Source organism: Echiichthys vipera, assembly GCF_963691815.1.
Source record: "Echiichthys vipera genome assembly, chromosome: 7".
Classification (NCBI taxonomy): Eukaryota; Metazoa; Chordata; class Actinopteri; order Perciformes; family Trachinidae; genus Echiichthys; species Echiichthys vipera.
In genome coordinates, this window is record NC_139832.1 from 5184574 (window position 1) to 5204125 (window position 19552).

General features: G+C 39.1%; 2 protein-coding genes across 3 annotated transcripts in view; both read left to right on the top strand.

Annotated features, from left to right (window-relative positions):
- The first annotated feature begins 1761 nt into the window (after window positions 1-1761).
- Window positions 1762-9429, top strand: wee1 (WEE1 G2 checkpoint kinase). Its single transcript, XM_083916221.1, has 10 exons — window positions 1762-2671; window positions 3956-4167; window positions 4538-4604; window positions 5483-5655; window positions 5856-6124; window positions 6238-6327; window positions 6469-6554; window positions 6655-6825; window positions 7171-7316; window positions 8235-9429. Exons 1-10 carry the CDS (start codon window positions 2204-2206, stop codon window positions 8389-8391), a joined length of 1839 nt encoding a protein of 612 aa, XP_083772347.1. The 5' UTR covers window positions 1762-2203; the 3' UTR covers window positions 8392-9429.
- A 1454-nt stretch (window positions 9430-10883) lies between these two features.
- The window catches only part of swap70b (switching B cell complex subunit SWAP70b), a 31812-nt gene continuing 23143 nt past the window's right edge, over window positions 10884-19552 (top strand). For both annotated transcript variants that reach the window (XM_083917277.1, XM_083917278.1), the window contains exons 1-2: window positions 10884-11013; window positions 14194-14334. In XM_083917277.1, coding sequence (XP_083773403.1) covers window positions 10918-11013; window positions 14194-14334 — 237 coding nt within the window. In that variant the 5' untranslated portion in view covers window positions 10884-10917. The remainder of the gene's footprint in view (window positions 11014-14193; window positions 14335-19552) is intronic.

Genomic DNA, 19552 nt, shown 5'->3' on the forward strand with positions numbered 1-19552 from the left:
TTTTATTTAAAAAGCAGTAGTAGCAAAAGATTGAGCAGCATTCTGTAATAAAACTAATAAAAATAAAGGCTATAAAAGTATTATCTAAAGTACTTGTTGGGGGGAATGGTCCCTTTCAAATAGTTATATATATATATATATATATATATATATATATATATATATATATATGTGTGTGTGTGTGTGTGTGTCTGTGTGTGTGTGTCATATTCCTATAAAAATAGAATTACTAATGGAGGTGGAGCACATTTTATACGGTATATAAAGTATAATCTGTAGTGCTGTGTCATAGTATATAAATGTGTTTATTGGGGTAAAAACAAATTGTATCTGAAGTGTAGTGGAATAGAAACAGAGGCATTAACCTGAAATACTCAAATGAAGTAAAAAATACCTCTAAAATTGTACTTAAATGTAACTTTTCCACATGCAGGACTCGTGTCCGGGCTTCCTAACACCTGGAACCGTGTATTTAGTGTAACATCACTGGTTCAGGCGCATTGTTTGTTGTGTAAACGGAGCTGAATGGGGTTTATATTCACATCACACTTTGATCTCTTCCTGTGTCGCGGTTTCATTGATCGCGCGTCTAAAATAACGGAGCATTGTCTCCATGGTAATGGGAACGTGGTTTCAGGGACTTGAAAGGCGGCGTTCGCGCCGGGTCGTTGCTACGATACCGATGACGTAACGCCCCGAAACCGCTCTGGTTTAACATGATTAAAGTTTTAATAAATAATTAATTGAATTAATTAGTTAATTCATATTTACTGTAGAGGACTAAACATGATTAAAGTCTTAATAAATAATTAATTTAATTAATTAATTAATTCATATTTACTGTCGAGGACTAAACATGATTAAAGTTTTAATAAATAATTAATTAGATTAATTAATTAATTCATATTTACTGTAGAGGACTAAACATGATTAAAGTCTTAATAAATAAATAATTTAGTTAATTAGTTAATTAATATTTACTGTAGAGGACTAAACATGACTGAAGTCTTAATAATTTAATAGATAAACGTAATAATAATAATAATAAAATAATATTTAATTTCATATGTATTATTTGACACAGTGGTCTTATTTGTATAAATATATATATACTTAATGAATTGTATATATATATATATATTATAGCTTCTTTATAAGAATATATATAAATATATATATATATAAATATTAAATAAATATTTTGTATATATTTATAGGTATAATTTGCACACAGTGGTCTTATTTGTCTGAATATATATAATATTAAATAATTATTTTATATATATTTATAGGCATAATTTGCACACAGTGGTCTTATTTGTATGAATATATATATAAATAATATTAAATAATTATTTTGTATATATTTATAGGTTTAATTCGCACACAGTGGTCTTATTTGTATGAATATATATATAAATAATATTAAATAATTATTTTATATATATTTATAGGCATAATTTGCACTCAATGGTCTTATTTTTATGCATATATATCTAAATAATATTAAATAAATATTGTATATACATTTATAGATATATATTGCACGCATGGGTCTCATTTGTATAGATATAAACATCTTTGCTGATTGTCCACTTGTTCTTAATTTTAAATAAAGATTTACGAAATTGAAAAAAAAAAGAAAAGAACGCCCATCTTTCAAAAAATCCAGACGCGCTCTGATTGGCTGAGCGGGGGGCATGTGACCAACGGTCGCGGGAAGTCCTTTGCCACGCGCGTGATCGGAAGAGACGTCTTCTTGACTCATTCAAACTTTTTTTTGTAAACATTGTTTTGGTTTTACTGCGGAAAGACGTGTTTCTGTGTCGGTGAGAGCATCTCAGACGGTTCCGGTACCGAGACTCGACTGGACGGAGTAGTTTTGGGGTGTATTCGTAGTTTAACGGCAAACTTCTGGACGTTTGTTCTGACGGTGAATAATTCAAGCGAACAGCTCCGGGGCCATTTCTCCGCGTTGGATGGGCGTGTTGAGTTAACTTTTTCTGGGATGTTAACGGACCTTTAAGCGGCTCACGGTACTTCCTTGGCACTTTTTCACCGATACCTTTATTTTAAGGTAGTTTAAAGTTGGCTAGCTGTGTGTTTTTTGTGGGAACACAGTACGTTGGGGGGGTACAACCGCGTGTTTTTCCCGTCGACGACGACGACGCCGCCCGCCGGGGTTTAAATCCTAAAAAAAAAAATGTCGAGCTGCAGCCTCCACCGTCACGGATCATCTCCTCCTAAAGTAATACCAATAAGGCAGAAGTTACAGTTCACATGCAGCGACGGGGAGGACGAGCCCATCGAGGACGTTAACAACAGCACCGGAGGAGAGTCCGGCTTCACGGAGATGGACTCCCCGATGCCTGTGCGACGGGACACGGTCGAAGGCAGCAGCAGCCCCCTGAACCAGTCCGACGTGGAGCTGTGGGACGAGGAGAGCTTCGGTTCCCCGTCTCACCTGCGATCACCGAGCAGCGTTATCTTTGCAAACTGCTCCCCGTCGCCGAGGAAAGCTTCTCGGCTGTACGGAGGGTCACCGGAGCGGTCTTACGTGCAGGACGACGGGGAAGAAGGATCCAGCTCCCCGATCCCAGACTGCCCCGACACACCTCCGCATAAAACCTTCAGAAAACTCAGACTTTTTGACACGCCGCACACGCCAAAGGTTAGTTTTTGTCCTTATAAATGACTTATAACACTGTTAAGAGTTAATTTAAGAGCACTGGAAGGTGTTTTTGCACGTTTGTAGGTGGAAACATATTTGAATTTAAAGCACCAGCTTATGTAATCTTGCAAAAACGCCTCCACCATGTTTTAAAGTAACAGTAACGGCACTTCTCGACATATTTTGAGCTTTTTGCACATGTATTTGGCTCCTTCTGGATCTTTTCATGTGTTAAATTGGACTGAAAACCAACGACACACATGTCAAAGACCTGTTTATCAACTTAAAGAGTTAATTCAATCATTACCATGATTTATTTGCATGTTTGCACGGAGACACAGATTTGAATTTAAAGTACAAGCTTATGTAATCTTGCAAAAACACGCCTCCACAGCATTTTAAAGGAATTTTAAAGGTTTGTTTTTAAATTCTGAATGATTTTATAGTAAAAAGTATCAATAAGTTTGTAATTGTGTGATTATAGTAAGTAAATATGCAAGAAAGTAAACATATTGGAGAGGGATATATGAGAAATGATTGTTTTTTGTAAAAAAAATACTTAAGTAAAGTTTGGTTGAGGGGGAAAAAGTAATAAAAATATGATAGAAGAAGGTGTAACTAACAATTAACTATGTTGAAAGGCCCTTTTTACATGTTTTAAATAAATATAAATCAAATCATTTGCTGAATGTTCCTGCGTGTTTGCACGGTGACACACATTTGAATTTAAAGCACCTGCTTATATAACATTGCAGAAACGCCCCCACAACAATTTAAAGATTTAAAGTAACATTTCTGATCTAAACCCCAACAGTATTTTTCTGAGCTGTTTGCACATTTTATTCGGCTGCTTCTGGATCTTTTTATGTGTCGAACTGGAAATAAAATCGTCGACAAACGTGCAAATAAAGTTTATGCAAACAAACTAGGTCAACTTTTTGAATTCCAGGATCCTTTTTGCTGCGTCAGTTAACCGCAGTGACCCACTTACTGTACGACTGTACCGTTGCATAACGCCCCCTCTGTAGTCAGTCATCCAGATGACAACATGGAGTTGTGTGTCTGGGCAAGTTTCTTTTATTGTCATTACACGGCATTTTCTTTTTAAAACACCTCATTTAAAACTTAGATATTCTGCACTGCTTCTATTTCAGACCTACTAACCGTATATAACTTCTGCTCGCACCCTTTGACCCTTTGATGATCTGCTTTATCGCTCTTTGCTGCTGCTCTCAGGTAATTAAAACACTAAATCTCTCTTTTTTCTCTCTTCCCCCTCCCCAGAGTTTGTTGTCCAGAGCCAGGACCTCCGGCTCGGGATCCTCCAGCAGGAGAGTTGCCCTGTTCAAGAATGCGGAGCCTTCAGGAAAGTCAATCACAGACAGCAGCAGGAGACAGCAGACCCCTCTGGTCAACTTTAACCCCTTCACGCCGGACTCCCTCCTCATCCAGTCTGCCACACAGCAGAGGAACAGGAAGAGAGCGCACTGGAATGAGTACGTTTGTGTTTAGAGGGGGTCAACCCCACAAATCTAATGACAGACTATAGTAGAAACGTCTGAAAGAGTGAATATTTCGGTTGCATGTTTCCTTGTCAGTTGGTGTGTAATAATCACCTTTGTCGTCACGGTAACTCAAAACCTGTGAACATCTGTGCTGAAAGTTTTGTTCCAGTTATCTTGAGGTGAGATCAAACCCATTGTTAGAATAACCAGATACGTTAAAGCCGTTGACTAACGCCAGTGGGTTTGGCTGCAAACCAAGACCTCATGGTTACTGGTGAACTCTGCCATGTGCTCGTGAGGCCCCCGCCCCCTGCTGTACAGAATGCGGACCAACACCCTCTTTTGTCTTTTTATCTTTCAGCTCTTGTGGAGAAGACATGGAGGCGAGTGACGGAGAGGGGGAGGAGGAAGTCCTGCCACCATCCAAGGTAAATAAATGTTCATGCGTGTTACACGTACAAACATGTACAGTTAGGGACACATTTAGTTTAAATCTTCATTTTAAAACTTCTCTGCAAGAAACGTTTAAACTTTGTCCTGCAACCAGTGTCACTTGGATTATTGATTAACCTGGTGTGTTTTACAGTAAGTGGAGTGATCATAAAGCTTATAAATAACAGAAAATGACAATTAATAATAATAATAATAATACATCCCTGAGCTCAAGGTGACATTTAAAATCATTGTATCGGTCCAACAAGAAATCCCAAACCTGAATTAAGTTTGCGATAAGAGAGAGGCAGCAAGTTTACACATGAAATTGGAAATATTTGTTTTGCGTCATAAAATAGATTTACACACAGATATCTGCCTCTATGCATTAAATCACAGCGTGGGTTATTATTCTACACTGAGCTTTTGCACATCCCCTGTAAATCCTGCACAAACTGTACAACTCTTACTATTGTATTGTATTTTATAAATGTGGTTATAGTGTTTGTTATAAGTATTTTAATGGATTTGTATCTCTAATATTTTCATGGTAATTTGTTCTATTCTATATTTGTGTTGCAGTACTTTGCTTTAGTGATTATTTCCCTTTTTAATATTTTTATTGTGCATCAAATGCAGAATCAGATTCAATATACAGCTGATTTTGATTTTAACCAATTGTTTTGCTATCCAAAATAAACGTTCCTGTAAAGACGAGTTAACGTAAACAAACTAAGCACAAGGGAATTTATTGAGTAAGCATCCTCACCAGTTAGTTTTTGATGTATTACGGGCGCGTTTAAGTGAATGTCGGCTTTAATAATCTATTTAAAAACTGTAAATATTTATCATATATTTGTTCTTCTGCCCTCAGAGGCTCACCATGATGGAGAGCAACATGATGTCGAGGTACGCCTCCGAGTTCCTCGAGCTGGAGAAGATCGGCTGCGGGGAGTTCGGCGCGGTGTTCAAGTGTGTGAAAAGACTCGACGGCTGCATCTACGCCATCAAGAGATCAAAGAAACCTCTGGCGGGATCCGTAGACGAGTAAGTCGACTTTATAATAATCTGAAAATCTCTCACAGACGATTACCTTTTCATCTTTGATTACCTTATTTCGTGGACTTGTTGTAACCTGAAGTCTAATGTGTCTGGTGAGACGGGAAAGACTTTGAGCCGTTCATTTTAACCACCAAACGCACCCCAGACGTGACTTAATTAAAGCGGTCTGTTCCCCTCCCCCACAGACAGAACGCCCTACGGGAGGTGTACGCCCACGCCGTGCTGGGCCAGCATCCCCACGTGGTGCGCTACTACTCGGCCTGGGCGGAGGACGACCACATGCTCATCCAGAACGAGTACTGCAACGGGGGCACGCTATCCGACGTCATCGCAGAGAACTACAGGCGGTTCAGTTACCTGTCCGAGCTGGAGCTGAAAGATCTGCTGCTGCAGGTCACGCGAGGACTCAAGTACATCCACTCAACGTCTCTGGTGCACATGGACATCAAGCCCAGTGAGTATACAGAGTTATGGACCTTTTATACTGCCACTAATAGAAGAAAGTACACAGATTACACATAAGATTGAATCACCTAATCAATTAAATACTTTCAATGTGTCTCCTAGGCAACATTTTTATATCGCGGAAGTCTGTGGCCGGCTGTGACGAATGCGACGAGGACGAAGGGCTGAGCACCAGCGTTGTCTATAAAATAGGTAAGCTGCTCCCACGGTTGTTGTGCGATGGAGGCAATTGAAAGTTTTGTTTTATTCCTTGTACTCACTTTTATAAAAAAAATTTTTTTAAAATTGTGCTCATTGTGGCTTGAATCTAATCCGTATGTTCTACCTGTCCAGGCGATCTTGGTCACGTGACACGGGTGAACAATCCACAAGTGGAGGAAGGGGACAGCCGATACCTGGCCAATGAAGTTTTACAAGAGGTTTGTCATCTTCCTTTAAGAACCACCCCGATGTCTGATTAAGTAGAGCTCCACAAAGGTGTTAACACTTCTCCTTTATCGGTCTGGGTTTCTTCTGCAGGACTACAGTAAGTTGACGAAGGCGGACATCTTCGCTCTGGCTCTAACGGTCGTCAGCGCCTCCGGGGCCGAGCCTCTTCCCACCAACGGAGACAAATGGCACGAGATCCGACAGGGAAAGCTCCCCGCCATCCCCCAAGTGCTGTCTCCAGAGTTTCTCGGTCTTCTCAAGGTAACAGTCAGCGCGTGTCTTTTACGTTTTTCCTGTCCGCGTGGGAATGTTTTTTATTTCACTCCTCACCCTGAGGCAAATAAATCCCGTTTAATACAAGAAATGATGTCACGACTGCTTCAGACGGCTCTCATATGACTTTTTTAAGCATTTTTTTTCATATTATATTGACTTTTTTACATATTTGACTTTTTTTCTGGCTTATTTTTTGGACACACTTGTCTCTGACTTTGTTTTGGTGGAGATCCACAACAAAAGTGCATCTATCACCTGTCTTTGTTGTAAAATTGTTAGTTTATTTGAATATTCTTAATAAAATTCCTGTTTCTTTTTTAACTTAATCAGCTGATGATCCACCCCGATCAAAGCAGACGGCCATCGACGTCTGAGCTAATCAAACACCCGGTGCTCCTCACAGCGTCCAGGATGAGCGCCGACCAGCTCCGAGTCGAGCTCAACGCAGAGAAGTTCAAGAACGCACTGCTCCAAAAGTAAGTGTACAACGAAAACTACTGAACCCACTGATCCAATAAGTGGGCCACACACTGGTTATTAAAGATCAAATATAAAAACAAGCCCCAGAGAATTTGTTTTGTGATGAAATGTTAAGTTTACTGAGGGGAGATTCTTAACACTGTGTCAAAGTTCAGTTCAGAGTTGAAACAACTGGTTTTATCCAAAGGTTAAACTGTATCTCGCAAAAATGCCAAATATGACGTGGGTCCAGCTTCTCAAATTGTGCAGATTCTCTGTAGAGCTCTGAAACAAGTACTCATTTAAATTTAAAAAGTAGATAAACCGCAATTTAATCAGCTACTAGTTAGATCATAGATTGTTTAACTCTGCTTTTAAACAAAAATGGTGGAAATTCAGTGGGTACACCTTCTTTAATGTGACTTTATCTTCGTTTTATAAGTTGTAAACTTCAATATCTTTGGGCTTTTGACTGTTTGACGGACAAAATTACTTCTTTTCCTGACGTTTTATTCACTAAATCACTAATACGAAGGAAATATCAGCCCTAGTTTTCTCAATTTCTTTGTTTTATGCAATAATAATCTGCCCATTTGAGTTTAAAGCAATTTGAAAACACCACCTTATGCTTTAGGGAATTATATATATTTTAAAGATCCAACACTTAACAATAAAAACAAATATCTGAAGATTACAGCTGCAACAAACTGATTGGTTGATTGACTGTAGGGCCATTAATTTGTTTTTACTAAACATGAACATGCATAAAAGTCATTCTGCGTAACTTTTTTAATAGAAAAATGTCAATTTTTAGTTTTGAGGATTTTTTTGCACTCTGTAAATTAATTTCTTTGGGTTTCAACTGTTGATCAAGACATTTTGAGATGAACATTTCCCGTTCGCCGCGTTAACGCGACCCTCTTTACCTTCCCCAGGGAGCTGAAGAAGGCTCAGCAGGCCCGAGCTGCCGCGGAGGAGAAGGTTTTGTCCACGGACAGGATCCTGACCCGCTCGACCGTCCAGTCGAACCCCAGAACATCCAGACTCATCGGCAAGAAGATGAACCGGTCGGTCAGCCTCACCATCTACTGAGACTTTAATCCACGGCGACAGGAAGTGAAACACAAAGGCTCATGGACCTTCTCTTTTGTTTGTTTTTTGAAATCAAACCCTGTCCCGACGGAGGGGCCTCTTTGTTTTTCTTTTTTGCGGAGAACCCTGTCGGCCGCGGTGGAAGCTGTAGAACTTGAAATCATCTCGAAAGACTCTCATTGCCAACATAGTTCAGCCCTTTTTTTTCCCCCAGTGGACTTTGGAAAAAAAAACCCTGTCATTCCTGAAAGGTAGTTTCTTTACCTTTTCCTACACTCTTTCATTCCTTAGGTTTTGCATAGACATCAGGCTCTCTCCCCCGTTTCTGTCCTTGCACTTCCCTCAACAAAGCCCGTCGGCAGCGGATCGACGCTGCAGTGAAGCTCTCTTCAGTGTGAATGTACTTGCCGTGCGCACCTTAACTGCCTGTCAAATGCCTGATGCTGGGTACCGGAGGGTCTGAGAATCGGTGATTTCTGTGTTTTGTAATGGAGCACTTTGGAGGCAACACCTGGAACTTGCCACATTTTGTTAAAGAGAAGAGAGAAAAAAGAAAAAACCTGCTGCTATTGATGTTTTGTGTGTATCAGGGTTTGGCCAATTTCAGGTTGGATCATTCTAGAGGTCATTGGCTCTTATTTTCACGTAGCAGGAGTCCGTTTCCCCCCCGTTTAATGTTTATTCTTCTGGTCGGACGGAGGGTGGATCATGCCATTTGAGGAAAAATCATCCTTTTTTTGTTTTGAAGTACCAAAACCAGCGAGCGACCTTCTTATCTGTGCGGTTCGAATGGATCCGTAGTGTTTCGATTGCCCCTGTTGATTGGTGCCGCCAACCCTGCCTGTAGCATTAGAACAATCATCGTCCTGTTCTTTAGGTTCTCACGTTCTGTTTTTGTTTATTTTGCCCCACGACGCTCGTCTTTAATTACCGGAAGCTACTCATCCTTTTGTTGGTGTGATCTCGAAACTCCAAACAACTCTTGTGTTGTTGTAACCTTATGTATGATGTTCTTTCATTAAATTCTCACCGTTTAAACTCTGCTCTCTTCACTGTGATGATTGTGTTTACGGGACGAGTTTAGACCAAAACATGTTTCAGTAGGTCAGTACCGATGTCTTAAAGAGTAAAAGAATATTCATAATACAACGTCACAGGTCTTAAAGTCATGAGAAGAGTCATAGTATGACTTTAAAAAATAAAAAGATAGTTTAAAAAGTAAAACAAAGTCATAGTATGTGATAAAAGTCACAGTAATAGGTTGTGATAAACAGTTGATGATAAAATAGCAATAGTATGTCAAAAGTTATAAAAAAATAAGTCACAGAATAGTTTGTGATAAAAAGTTTAAATAAAAAAAAAGTTATAGTAATAGTTTGTGATAAAAAGTCATTGTAATATGTGGAGTAAAACTATAAAGTGGAATAGACTTATTAAATATAACCTTTTATCAAATACTATAACTTTTTATTAAACACTAACTTTTTATTAAATACTATAACTTTTTATTAAATACTATAACCTTTTATCAAACACTACCTTTTTATTAAATACTATAACTTTTTATCTAATATTACTTTTTATTAAATACTATAACCTTTTATTAAATACTATAACTTTTTATCAAACACTATAACTTTTTATTAAATATAACTTTATTAAATATAACTTTTCATTTAATACTATAACCTTATATTAAATAGTATAACCTTTTATTAAATAGTATAACCTTTTATTAAATACTATAACTTTTTATCAAACTAACTTTTTATCTAATATTACTTTTTATTAAATAATATAACTTTTTATTAAATATAATTTTCTTAACAACTAAAACTTTTTATTAAATACTAAATCTTGTTATTAATTATAACTTTTTATGACAAACCAACTTTTTATTAAATAATAACTTTATTAAATACTATAACTTTTTATGAAATACTAAAACTTTTTATTAAATATAATTTTCTTAACTATTAAAACTTTTTGTTAAATACTATAACTTTTTATTAAATACTATAACTTTTTATCAAACACTATAACTTTTTATTAAATATTATAACTATTTTTTAAAATACTATAACTTTTTATTAAATAATATAACTTTTTATTAAATATTACTTTTTATTAAATACTATAACTTTTTATTAAATATTATAACTTTTTTATAAAATACTATAACTTTTTATTAAATAATATAACTTTTTATCAAATATTACTTTTTATTAAATACTATAACTTTTTATTAAATATAACTTTTTATGACATTTTATGATTTTTTATGACTAAACACAAAGACGCGCGTGAGTTGATGCACGGACGCAGGTGTCTGGTCTCGCGCTCTCGCTGAGCGGTGCTGCAGCTCTTCGATCATGATCACCGCACACACACACGCAGCTCACGCACAGTCTGACAGCGCGTCATGTGACTTTTCCTCCATCGAGTCCAACAGAAAGTTCAGAGTCAGAGCCACACACACACACACACACACACACACACACACATAGAAGAGGGTAATTCAGCATCATGTCTCTGCGGGACGAGCTGCTAAAGTCCATCTGGCACGCGTTCACGGCTCTGGATGTGGACAAGAGCGGAAAAGTGTCCAAATCTCAGCTGAAGGTAACTTCGTTTCCCTTTCCGCGTCTTTATTGTCTTTAAAGTGTCAGTCTGAGGTCTGAGCTCGTGTGTGGTCGAGCAGGAAACTCTCCCGCTGGTTTCTGTGTTTGGTCAAAGTTAAAACCATCTTGTCCTTTTTTTGTGTTTGACGCTTTTCTGCCGCTGCGCTTCTGTGTTTGTGCGCAAAGACGCACCTGTTTGTCTGATCCGAGTCAATAAAGAGGGAAAAACAACACAACACGAGCACGAATCAGTGGAGGGATATTAGAAGAAACCGCTGAAGGTTGAATATAATGAGTTAATACACCACCAGGAGTGCTAAAGTGATGCTTACAGAGCGAAAATCAGAATAAATACACTTTATTTAGAGGATTTCTCAATAACATGGAGGCATGATCTGATCCTTGAGGCAAATAACTAAAACCACACTATAAATACTATAAAAGTCCTGCATTAAAAATGTTATTTAAGCAACAGGATGTAAATATAATAATGAAAATGTACTGGAAGTATTAAAAAAGGCAATTGTGACTGATAAACTGTTATATATTTGATTATTTTTGTACCTAATGATTATTTTCACAACATTTTCCTCAATTAATTCATTTTATTTGGTTTGTAAAATAAAATAAAAAAATCCCAGTGATACTTTTATGATGTTTGTTTTGTCCAATCAATAGTTTTTACACTTTAAAATTATTTAAAATAAATAAAAATAATAGAAAAGCTGCAAATCTTGACACCCATAAAGTTGTTTAGTCATTTTTTTCACGCAAAAAACAATAAAAAAATATTTTTTGTCAATAAACTAATTGTTTCAGCTGTTCTTGTCTGTACTGTTTTAACAAAACATCATGTTTCATACGCTCTTTTGTATGTTTTGTTTGCAAAAATCTGAACTAAAACGGAAATATTCAGTGGGATCTAAAGAAAGTGCAGTATTGCTAGTAAGTAAATACATATTTAAGTCAGATAATTCACCTTTTGTGGTCTTTTAGAGGAGATTTAGTTAAACGTGTGGTTCCTCGGGGGGTCAACTGGGTCAGTATCAGCGGAAAAACACAAAAGTAAACTTTAATTTAACTGAAATGTCCCGTGGATAACTCTCAACATGTACACAAGTGTATGACACACCCACACGCCTCCAGCTCTGTGCCGGGACGACATTGTTCAGGAGTTTAAAAAAAGAAATCAACAATGAAGGTCAAACGTTTTGAGGTCAGCTGCCTCTCGATCTAAAGATGAGAGTGCGATTATCACACCGAATCGAGCAGAACGCGGCTGTGAGACACGTTTGGAAAGAGGTGAAACTGTGCAACATGTCGCCCAAATGCAATCCTGGAAACACAGGAACGAACAAAAGTGTGTCAAGAGAAACGTTTGTTCACGGGAACATTTAATCGAGTCAGTATTTTCTCACTCCAACACCGAAAAGTGGCGATTTGTCTGTTAAATAGCACTGATTTAATTTAATACGCGGCGAGGCCTCGGGGATGACCCAGGACCAGGTGGAGAGATTATATCTCCACACTGGCCTGGGAACGCCTCAGGATCCCCCAGTTAGAGCTGGTTAATGAGGCCCGGGAAAGGGAAGTTTGGGGTCCCCTGCTAAAGCTGCTGCCCCCGCGACCCGACCCCGGATAAGAGGCTGAAGATGAGATGAGATGAGAACCCCTTCAATAAAGACGGGCGATGAAACCACACTGTTCAGCGTAAACACCTGTCCGCATGAGGAGGTTACTGGACCTGTTGGAGCGCGTCTTTAACACATTTGTGAACATTTTAGACAATAATTCTCATTACTGTTTGTTTATTAAGCAATATTGCAACAAATAATTGGTTCTATCTCCTCAAATGTGAATATTTCCGCAGCTTTCATTCGTCTTACACGATCGTAAACTCAATATTTGGACAAAACACGACATTAGAACGCGCTGCATTGGTCTTTTTTTGCTATTTTCCGATATTTTAGAGAAACTCAGGAGAGAAAATAGTAATCAGATGAATCCATGATTAAAATAACTCTTAGTCGCACCCTGAGGTTTAATGCTGCGCAAACTATTCAGGTGTGTCGGCTGGAGATTCAACAGGAAACCTGCGTCACACACTTTTCTTTCTTTGCTGTTTGAATGTGGAGTTTGACGTGATCGTTCACCCCGGCGGCATTGTGGGAAGTGTAGGATCCAGTGTTTCTGGGGGTTTGATCCATAAAAAAGACTTAAAGTCAATAAATTTGAACTTAAAAAGGTTAGAGTGCTCTTTCAAAGTCTGCTTTTAAAAACGTCTCCTCGAGCTCAGGGAACTTGTGACGGGCGTTTTTCACCGTTTGTCAGGACTAAACTTCTCTTTATTGATCCTTTGGGATGAACTCCCGCAAGGAAATTAAGGGGAGGTATAAAAAATACAGTATAGGATAACTAATAAAGTCTTAGCTAAATAAATACAGAAAGTATAAAAAAACAAACAGTAAACAATAAACTCTTAGTCAAATATATACGAGGTAGATGTAAGAATACAATACATAGAGGAAATGGGCAGTAATATTAAATTATTGCACTTAAGTGGTGGATTAAGTTATTGCACAAAGAAGAAGATTAGTGTCCAGTTGTGTAGGAGTAAAGATTATTAATTGAAAATGTTAGTTTACGTGGTGGGGAAGCGAGTTTCATGAGAGCTTTTGCAAATCTAGGGTTCCCATCTGGACACGACCCATGAAGAAATGCAAAAAGGGGGCGAAACGATTACAAAGTGACACAAAACAACTACAAAGAGATGCACAACTTCTCAAAAACTCAAATACAAAAAGTATTGTTAAAAAGTTTAGAGTGCTCTTTCAAAGTCTTCTTTTAACATCATCAGCTCCTCGAATACAACATCTGTGTGATCCTCGAGTGTCTCAGCTCTACTTCAGTAAGAGATTTAAACATATTTATCTCAAATTTGAAGCTTTTCCCTTTTAAATCACTATCAGTTGAATACTTTTGGGTTCTTGGGCTGTTGCTGGGACCGATCGATCTATTTGAAAACGTCTCCTCGACCTTTGGGAACTTGTGACGGGTGTTTTTCACACTTTGAAAAGACTAAACAATGAATCTATTAATCTAATTAACTGACAGATTATGTGAAAGATGAACAGGATTGTAAGCCGATGATGAATAGATCTCCCTCCCACCATTATTCCAGGTGCTGTCCCACAACTTATGCACAGTAATGAAGATCCCACATGACCCCGTGGCGCTGGAGGAGCACTTTAAAGACGACGACGAGGGTCCCGTCTCCACCCAGGGGTACATGCCGTACCTGAACAAGTTCATCCTTGACAAGGTATGGAAACGTTTCAGATGATCCCGACTGAGTAGATAGGAAACGGACTTCTTTTAGAGAGGAATGACTCTGCGAAGGTACTCAGAAGGCTGCTTTATAACATCATTACACATAAAATGCACTAATAACCAATTCTAGAAATGAAAACTGAGCTCAGGTTTAGGGAAAGTGAGTGACCGCTCTGTGACTCTTCGTCTCTTTATAAGTAGAATGATACAAAAACACAAACAGTTGTTACCTTGTACTCGCAGCCCCTTTGTCTCGTCTGCCCCCACCCTCTGATTGTCTGGGCACACAGGCTGACTGTAGTCCGTGCAAACATTATTCAGGGCTGACAAAGCAGCTACCAACGCCTCTGAGTGAAGATGAGGCAGTAAAGGACGGTGCTCTTCTACGTAAAGATGTAAATACATTATATATTACAGAGTTTCCCCCGGGTTTACAGGTTTGGGGGATCATGGTTTTCATTGTAGCGTTGTTGCCTCAATGTTCTTTTCTTAGCGTGCCAGTCTGTGTTTAATCAGACAATTTAATGGTTATGTTCGTATTAAAGGTCAACCCCACATGGATAAATGTGGGGTTGGGAAAAAAGGGTTCCCATCTAGACACGACCCATGAAGAAATGCAAAAAGGGGGAGAAATGATTACAAAGTGACACAAAACAAACTATTAACAAACTATTTTATCAGATCACAGACGTCCACTGACTCGACGTGTTTAGTGTTTTGTTAATTGTGCTGTTGACCAACTCTATTGTGTCCGTCTGTCATTGTGCTGCGCTGAGGCTCAGACGGCAGCAGCACTTATTGAGCTCCCTGTCCCTCGTCCCCCTGTGATGATGTCATAACGGTCCACACTGCATGAATGGAGCGGCGGTGATTGTTTAGCCGTGAACGATGACGAGACAACAACAAAAAAGAGCCTTTTTGTGACGTCATAATGAACTTTAACCCGGCCGTCTCATGTGACGTCATAACGATGCAGGACTTGTATGAATGGCTGTTGCCACGGTAACCGGTTTTGAATTTTCTTCTCTTCTGAAGACTTGTTGTCTTAGGGGCAGCCGTCCACATGAACACGGGTATTTTTGAAAGCGCGTGTTTCTCTGCGCGGTTTGTTCTTTCGTCCACACGTTACTGCAGTAACCGGCGTTTTTTGTAACCGGAGTCCAGGTTGAACTTTTTTGAAAGGTCCAGTTTCAGCCGTGTTGTGTGGACAGGAGAACCGAGGAAAACCTCAATTTCTTGTCGACATTGCTTGACGGCACACTGTGCAACGGTAAAAAGTTAGTTGTATCCATGGAGACGTGTGGAGCGCTCTAGACGCGACCAGCTGACGGCGTTGCTCTGATGGAGGACCGAGCCAAAATACTGATGCCAACTTTTAACTAGTCTGGTTGCGAATCTTTGGTCTGAACAGGGCTTAATTCAACTGCGCCAGTTAGTAACTACGCACTCCTCTGTGAGTCATCGTCTTAAACCCGCCCCGCACAAAATAAACGGTTCTGATTGGCTTCCCTACATCTGGCCGTCTGGAAATCTGTGTGAATGGGAGAGAGGTCGGACATATCAAATGCAACATGAGCTCGGCAGATTCGTCCAGTTTCCAGGCTGAGGATTTCATTTTAAAATTAAAAAAATCTTTTAAATCTAACATTTTGTTTTTCTGTTTGTGTGTCAAGCACTGTGCCACCTCCACATATTGTGTCAGTTTGCGACATCGTGGTTTAGTCCCGTCTCAGTATTTTGTGATAAATCTGTTACACAGTAAGACTTTCCCTCAGAGAGCGCATTGTGTCAATTTCCCCTGTTGGATTCTGTCGACGTCAAACAAACAGACGCTGCTGTCGAGTTCTCAGAGTCAGTGGTGAAACACTTAACCACAACATTCATCCGTCCCTTTTCTATTATCTCTACGGTTGCCTCATTGGTTTCTTGTTCTGAACATTAAAGACGTAGTTAGATTTAAGGAAAGTTGTAAGACATGTTTGCAAACGACATTGCATCAGTTCTGTCTGTGACACAGCAACACTCACTTTAACCCTTTAACATACGGTGTCCTCTTTTGGCCTTTGAGGTTATTTAATTGTACCTGAACTTTGAGATCACCACTAGAATTTCAAAATAAAGTTCTGCACAGCGTGAGTTTGTAATGACGGTCTCAGACAAAGTCCAAATTTAAAGGCAAAAATGTGCTTTTAACGGAATGTGATTTCTAGATTTAGGCTCAGGAAGACAGACATGGCGTCATACACACACTTTTACGTACTTTTCCACACACACACTCATACACAACTGATCCCACCCACCCATTGAAGTGGAGGGGCGTCGGTCAGTACATTGAACTGCTCTCACTTCTGAGGAAACTCCACCCGGTCGCACAAGGAAACTTTCTGTGTGTCTGTGTATGTGCGTGTGCGTGTGCATGTGTGTTTTGTTACCAGAAACCCATAAGGCAGTGCAACAGGAGTCACATTTTACACATGAAAAAAGCTGCTCATCAAGAAAAACTGAAACATGAAATAATGGGATGTTAGGGTTGGAATTTAAGTACATTTACCAAAGTACGGCATTTGGGTTATTTGTTCTTTACTTTTTTCCATTTTACTAATTTAATTCTTCTACGCCACTCTACTCATATCAGAGGGCAATATCTTTAGTAATAACAGCTTTAGTTACTGTACAGATTGAACACTTAAAACCCATAAATACCAATAAAGTGTTCCTTTATGTGAGAAAATCCTCCTACTTCTTAAGCTAAATTGTCTTTAAAAAGTTGGGGAAAAAAGGAGGCGGAGCAACAAACACATGATGATCTTATAGAATATGATGCATTCCTGTCGTTTAAACTACCAAACAGCATGAAGGAGTTAAAATGAGACTCAACTCCAGCGCGAATTCATCCCATGGTCTTTTTCGGCACTTACATTCATGAAATAAGCCATCGAAATGTTTTTTTTCTTTCATTAAACCACTATTAACGGAGAAATCTGGGAGAGTTGCTAACAGCGTGGCTAACAGTGATTAGCTCGGGGCAGTACGGTGAAGGCATTAAAAGGTCTTTTTTAACCACTAATTCTGCTCAAAATATCACCAAACCTCTGCAGCAGCATGAGAAGAGTCCCTACACACACAACAAAGCAGCAACAGCGTAGTTAGTGATACAGAATTTATTAAAAGAGTGTTTGAAAGACTTACCAACTGGCCCCTGTACCAGCTCCTCTCATAGTAAAGTCCATTCAAGTGGATTAGCAAAGTCAATCCCAAAGGAAGGAGCCCATTGGTGCTTTGTTTTTTGTGTAGGGACTCTTCTCATGCTGCCGCAGAGGTTTGCTGTTATTTTCAGCAGTATTAGTGTTTTGTTGCCTTCACCGTACGGCCCCCGAGCTAATCACTGTTAGCCACGTACGGCTGTTAGCGACTCTACAGGATTTCTCTGTTAATAGTTGTTACATGAAAAAAACTGTCTCCCTGGCTTATTTGATGTGTCACTGCTACTGTCACATCAGTAAAGGATCTAATAACGCCAGATGATGTGTGTGTTGTCAGCAGAAAATTAAAGGCGCACCACTGATATTTGACCTTTCATATGTAAAGACACAGACGGTCACAGATGTGTCAGTGTGTGTGGAAACACTGAAGACTGTTGATTTGGCAGCAGAGACGTTGAAGCTCAGGACTCAGCACTTTGTGGTTTGCTGGAGCGCTGCGTTTCACTGAAACAACAACAAGCGATCCTCTGTGACCCTGAAATACCAACGACCATTCATCATCACAATGACCAGCTGCAGACCTGCTGTACGCACACATCACAGTGTGGTGAGCCCATTGTGTCCCTACAAGTATTTTGGGGTCATTTTTGGCTTCAACTACAAATCTATATCCTTGAATTGTAAGTTTTTTTTAGGGTCAGGTTACTCAAATTAAAAAAACAACGTAAACCTACACCTGACTTAAACTGATTCAGTCACGTCTTCAGAAGCAAATTTAGTCTTTCTTGCCTCTAAAACCCCCGCGGAGTAAATTAAGCTTTACGTGTTAAAGGTTGAATTTTAGGAATAAGCAGCACACCGCCATCTAGTGTCTCAAGATCGTAGTGGCAACAACAAAAAATAACTCAAGCAGTCGGGTTGCCAGGTTGGTCAGACCCGGACCAGTAGCTCCAGGAGACCGGAGTCTGTTTAAGCCTGTTTGAACCCGTCCGGTAAATCGCACCAAAAAAACAAGGATTAGAGGAGTTTGACTGACAGTTAGTGTTAGCCGTTACAGCTAAGTTAACATGAAAGTTAGCTTACAGATCAAGGAGAAATGTAGACATTTCAGCGTGCTTTTTAATGCCGTTGAACTCCTTTATCTCAGTCCATCAGGTGAATGTTCGGCCTATATTGACTCTGGTTTTTGCCCGTCTCCGGTCACTCAGCTGCAGGACTGGCAAACTCCATTTCACCAGTGCCAACCTACAGTAGCTGCACCATACAACAGACAACCCGCAACGCCCAACGCTATTGGCTGCTACAATGTAAAGAGAACGTGACAGAAAGTCATTGTCAAACCCGTAATCGGAAAAGCAATACTTTCATTCTATACCCCTTAAATTGCCCCGTGGGTGTATTATTATATATTTTTTAATGTATAGCTTTTAGTAAAGATTCTAGATATTCAATCTTTAACAATGTTTTTTTAAATTAACTTTTTGATTGATTCCCTTCAGCATTGTCCCATTAACATGTCACATCTCTCACAAGTTTTATACAGAGCCTCTAAATATTTCCCAACAGGGATCAAACACGTAAAAAGACAAAAATTCACAATTAAACACGAGATTCCGACGTTTTTCACTTCAATCCACATTTCCCTTCCCCTCTTGTAAACACCTTTCTCTGTGCTGTGGTGATTTGTGGTTTCGTTGATCTGTATGATACTGAGATGTGTTTCTAATGTTTCAAACACAATGACGTTCAACAGCACCACAACAAAACAACTGTAAAGTTGAATAAACACCTTTTTAAAACAGTTTCAACTAAAATGAAATAGTGTCCGACTAGTTTAGTTTAGCTCACTACAAAAAAGCCTGATAGTGAACTTTTCAAAGCAGACACCGTCTTTACTGGAACTTTAGTGTACGTGCGTCTGCACACTGATACGTCTGACTGAGGCAGCGAGGCGGCCCGCTGCTGCCGGCTGCGTTCTCACGGCCCCGTGTTTGATTCCTACGCACG